At 36.6% G+C, this 5,349-nt stretch overlaps 1 protein-coding gene across 1 annotated transcript in view; it reads right to left on the minus strand.

The window, feature by feature from the left end:
- SLC9C1 (solute carrier family 9 member C1) overlaps positions 1-5,349 on the minus strand; it is a 173,010-nt gene that overhangs the window by 2,259 nt on the left and 165,402 nt on the right. The window contains exons 23-24 of the mRNA XM_007947443.1: positions 702-833; positions 354-539 (exon numbers count right to left, since the gene is read on the minus strand). Of these exons, the coding sequence (XP_007945634.1) occupies positions 354-539; positions 702-833 (318 nt within the window). The remainder of the gene's footprint in view (positions 1-353; positions 540-701; positions 834-5,349) is intronic.

Raw genomic sequence — 5,349 nt, forward strand, 5'->3', positions numbered from 1 at the left:
TTGAACCACCAGCCTTCTGGTTAGCAGTCAAGTGCCTTAGGCACTATGTTACCAGAGCTCCTTTGCTGTATAAGACTGTTGCCGTATAAGACTGCACCAAAATTTAACTGTGGCCAAAATGTACAGCTTGGTCTTCTTTACTGACATTAGTTACATAGAGCTTAGTGCTTGCCTGTCCAGTGCCAAAGTAATCAATGAACTCATTATATGTATGTATTATGCAGCTGTGGTGTAGGGAAGGATGCGTGGCGGAAAGCCCAAGATTAATATGATAATTTTTCTATTTTCTAATGTTGATATTTTATTGGAAATATGGCATATTGACCTTAAAACATGAATTAATATCTCCTCACCTGATGGCATGTAATAGGAATTGAGGAAGGTGCCTTATAAGTTTTCCGTAAGTGACAATCTTCTACAGCTCCATGTATGAGGATAACATAGTTGACGCCTTCATCATAAATATCAGTTTTGGTATTCATTGGTATATCTTTTACATAAATGTTACAGAGTTGTAATTGCAACTTGTAGTTCCAATTCTATAGAAACAATACATATTGTCTAAACATTTATTTATATAAATACATATTGGTCTAAATATTTTTGTAAATTTTAGTATAAATTCTTACTAGTTAGTTTCTAATAATATTTTAGTACAATTCCATTCAGAGAGAAGGTGAGATCACATACCCAACTCTTACCTCGTAAGATAAGTTTTCCCTGACTATTTTGGCAGTGATAGAAAGTCCAATTTTTAGCCACATTTTGTATTCTAGGAGAGGACAACAGTGTTCAAAAGCACTGAACAAATGCTTTCTGGAAATAAAGCATGTCTGGAAAAAGGAGGGAATAAGAAAAGTTCAATATTTCATTCTCTGGAAACATATTCCTATGGTTCAAGGAATAAAGTTTTCTCATTTATATAAAGCATTAAAACTAAGAATTTAAATTATGGTAAGATTCATATTTATGGCTTGTAAACATAGCAAAACCTTTATATTAGTAAATTTTTGGGTGATCTTGACATCTATTGAATTTCAAAAGGCCACATGGTCCAATGAGAGTTTCATTTTTATTTATTATAGATTCTGATCAATTAAAAAGGATTACAACAAAACCATGTAACATTTTAAACAAAAAAAACAAAACAAAACAACAAACGAAACTCACTGCCATCGAGTCGATTCTGACTCATAGAGATCCCCTTTGGGTTTCTGAGGAGATAAATCTTTACAGAAGTAGATTGCCCAGTCTGCCTTCTGCAGAGAGGCTGGTGGCTTAGAACTGCCTACCTTCTGGTTAGCAGTCAAATGCCTTAGGCACTATGCCACCAGAACACCTTTTTTTTTTTTTTTTTAATTGTGATTTGGGTGAAAATTTACAGAGTAAATTCACTTTCCATACAGCAGTCCACATACACTTTGTCTCATGACATTGACCACAATTTACCACAATGCAACAGCTCCCCTCCATCTTCCTCCCCATAGTTAACCTCTTCCCAGTGTCCATCCCTCCATGCACTCCTGCCCCCTGAACTATCTCCCTGTGCATACACAGCCCTTTTATTCTCCCATGATTGTTCTCTCCAGAACTCCTTTTTCAAACTAAAGATGCAAATATTTCCAAAAATACATTACTTGAGAGGAGCAAACAGTCTACTCATTCTAAACTCATGCTTAGAATGAATAGATTAGGCTATTAAATATCTTGGATCATATGGTAAGTGTATATGTAACTTTATAAGAAATTGTCAAACTGATTTCAGAAGTGGTTGTAACATTTTGCACTTCCACTAGCTATACATGAGAATTTCAGTTGCTTTATATCCTTATTAACTTTCAGTATGTCAGTTGTTTTAATTTTAGCCAATGCATTAGGTATGGGCTGATATCAGGATGTGGTGTAATTTTTACTTCTCTGAAAGCTAATGAAGTTGTGCATCTTCTTCACATGATCATTAGTCACTTAAATATTCTTTTGTAAGTGCCTGTTCAAATCCTTTGCTGAACTTTTATTTGAGTAGTTTGTCTTATTTTGAATTGTATGAGTTCTTTATATATTACTTTGTCAAGTCATTTGTCAGATTAAGGTATTGCAAGACATTTTTCCCAATTCACGGCTTGCTTTTTAAATAAACCTTATGATGTTGTTGCTGTTGTTGTTAGGTGCCATCGAACTATCTATTACTCATAGCTACCTTATGTACAACAGAATGAAACATGCCCGATCCTGTGCCAGCCTTACAATCAGTGCTATATCTGAGTCCATCGCTTCAGTCACTGTGTCAATCCATCTTGTTGAGGGCCTTCTCCTCTTTTGTTGGCCCTCCATTTTACAAAGCATGATATCCTTCTCCAGAGAATGTTCTCTTCTGACAACACGACCAAAGTAGGTCAGACAAAGTCTGGCCATTCTCGCATCCAAGGAGCATTCCAGCTGCAATTCTTCCAGGACAGATTTGTTAGTTCTTTTAGCTGTCCATACTACTCTCAGTATTGTTCGCCAGCACCACAACTCAATAGCATCAACCCTTCTTCGGTCTTCCTTATTCATTGTCAAGCTCTCACATGCATATAAGGTGATTGAAAATATCATGGCTGAGTTAGACTCACCTTAGTCTTCAAGGAGACATCTTTGCATTTCAGCAATTGAAAGAAGTCTTTTGCAGCAGATTTACCCAATGCACTATTTCTTCTGATGTCTTGACTGCTGCTTTCATTGGTGTTGATTGTGGAACCAAGTAACATGAGTCTTTGACAACTTTAATCTTTTCTCCATTTATGATTTTTCTCCATCATGATGTTGCTTATTGGTCCAGTTATGAGGATTTTTGTTTTCTTTATATTGAGGTGTAATCCATATTGCAGACTATAATCTTTAATCTTCATCAGTAAGTGCTTTAAGTCATCCTCACTTTCAGCAAGGAAAGTTGTGTCATCTGTGTATCTCAGGTTTTTAATGAGTCTTCCTCCAATCCTCATGCTACATTCTTCTTCCTATAGTCCAGCTTCTCTGATTATTTGCTCAGCATACAGATTGAATACATTTGGTGAAAGAATATAACTCTGACTCACTCCCTTCCTGATTTTAAACTGTGCAGTATCTCCATGTTCTGTTCAAATGACAGCCCCCTGGCCTATGTACAGGTTCCTTATGAGTACAATTAAGTGTTCTGGAATTCCCATTCTTCTCAATGTTATCTATATTTGTTAGGATCCACGCAATTGAACTCTTTTGCATAGTCAGTATACCACCATTAAACAATTTCCTGGTATTCTTTTCTTTCAGCCAAGATCCATCTGACATCAGCTATGATATTCCTTGTTCCATGTCTTCTTCTGAATCCAGTTTGCATTTCTGGAAGTCTCCTGTCAATATACTGCTGTAACTGTTTTTGAATTATCTTCAGTAAGATTTTACTTGCATGTGATATTAATGACGACATTGATAATTTTCACGTTCTTTTGGATCACCTTTCTTTAGAATGGGTACAGATATGGATCTCTTCCAGTCAATTGGCCAGAAAGCTGTCTTCCAAATCTCTTGGCATAACCAAGTGAGTGCTTCCAGCACAGCATCCATTTGTTGAAGTATCTCAATGGGTATTCCATCAATTGCTGGAGCCTTGTTTTTCACATTTCTTCAGTGCAGCTTTGACTTCTTCCTTCTACACCACTGGTTCTTGATCATATGCCACTTCCTGAAATAGATGAAAATGGACCATTTCTTTTTGGTTCAGTGGTTGTATATTCCTTCCATCTTTTATATATATATATATATATATATATTTCCTGCATCACTCAGTATTTTCCCCATAGACTCTTTCAATATTGCAACTCAAGGCTTACATTTTTTCCTCAGTTCTTTCAGCTTGAGAAATGCTGAGTGTGTTCTTTCCTTTTGGTTTCCCAACTCCAAGTATTTGCACATGTCATTATAATAATTGGCTTTGTCCACTCAAGTTGCTCTTTGAAATCTTCTGTTCAGCTCCTTTATCTTGTCATTTCTGCCATTTGCTTTAGCTACTCTCCACTCAAGGGCAAGTTTTAGAGTCTCTTCTGACATCCATTTTGGTCTTTTCTTCCTTTCTTGTCTTTTTAACAACCTTTTGCTTCCTTTGTGGATGATGTTCTTGATGTCATCCCATAATTCCTCTGGTTTTCAGTCATTGGTGCTCAATCCATCAAATCTATTTTTCAGATGGTCTCTAAATCCAGGAGGGATAGAACCAAGGTCATATTTTGGCTTTTGTAGACTTGTTTTAATTGTCTTCAGCTTCAACTTGAACTTGCATATGAGCAGTTGATGGTCTGTTTCACAATCAGCTCCTGGCCTTGTTTTGGCTGAAGATATTGACCTTCTCCATCACCTCTTGCCACAGATATAGTTGATCTGATTCCTGTGTACTTCATCTGGTGAAGTCCACGTGTATAGCCACATTTTGTGTTGTTGAGAAAGGTATTTGCAATGAATAAGTCATTGGTCTTGCAAAATTCTATCATGAGATCTCCAGAATTATTTCTATCACCAAGGCCATATTTTCCAAGTATCAGTGATTCTTCTTTGCTTCCAATGTTTTCATTCCAATCACTAGTGATAATCAACACATCTTGATTGCACATTTAGTCAATTTCAGACTGCAGAAGTTGGTAAAAATTTTCAATTTCCTCATCTTTGACTTTGCTGGTTGGTGCGTAAATGTGAATAATAGTAGTATTAACTGGTATACCATGTAGGCATATAGGTATTATTCTATTACTGACAATATTGTACTTCAGAGTAGATCTTGAAACATTCTTTGTGATGATGAATGCCATGTCATTCCTCTTTAATTTGTCATTCCCAGGATAGTAGATCATGATTATCTGATTCAAAATGACCAAAACCAGTCCATTTCAGCTCACTAAAAAACAAACAAACAAACAGAAAAACAGTGACTACTATTAACTCGATCCCAACACATAGTGATGCTTAGGATAATGATCTTCATGTGTTCCATTTCATTTTTGACAACTTCCAATATTCCTAGATTAATACTTGATACATCCCATGTTCCAGCTCCCTTGTTTCTACCATTTTATCCTGCTTCTTTGTGTGGACTATGATGGTCTGTTGTTTCCGAGGCATCGTGACGTCATTGTATTTAGATCTCTGTTAACTGCTTGTGAAGAGCAGCCAAGGGTGGTCCAGGCTCTTCTTGGTGGTTTTTTATCATTGGTCTGTTGGTGGAGAAGGAGGAAGTGGCTCTCGCTCAGTAAGTGAAGTTGCAGGAGGTGTGGGTGTAGTTGTGTCTTATGAGGACTGTTGTTGTCTCCCACTCAGTTAGACACAAATTACAATTGAATAACC

This window comes from Orycteropus afer, unplaced genomic scaffold (genome assembly GCF_000298275.1).
Source record: "Orycteropus afer afer isolate SDZICR_OR568_19922 unplaced genomic scaffold, OryAfe1.0 scaffold00184, whole genome shotgun sequence".
In the NCBI taxonomy this organism is placed as follows: domain Eukaryota; kingdom Metazoa; phylum Chordata; class Mammalia; order Tubulidentata; family Orycteropodidae; genus Orycteropus; species Orycteropus afer.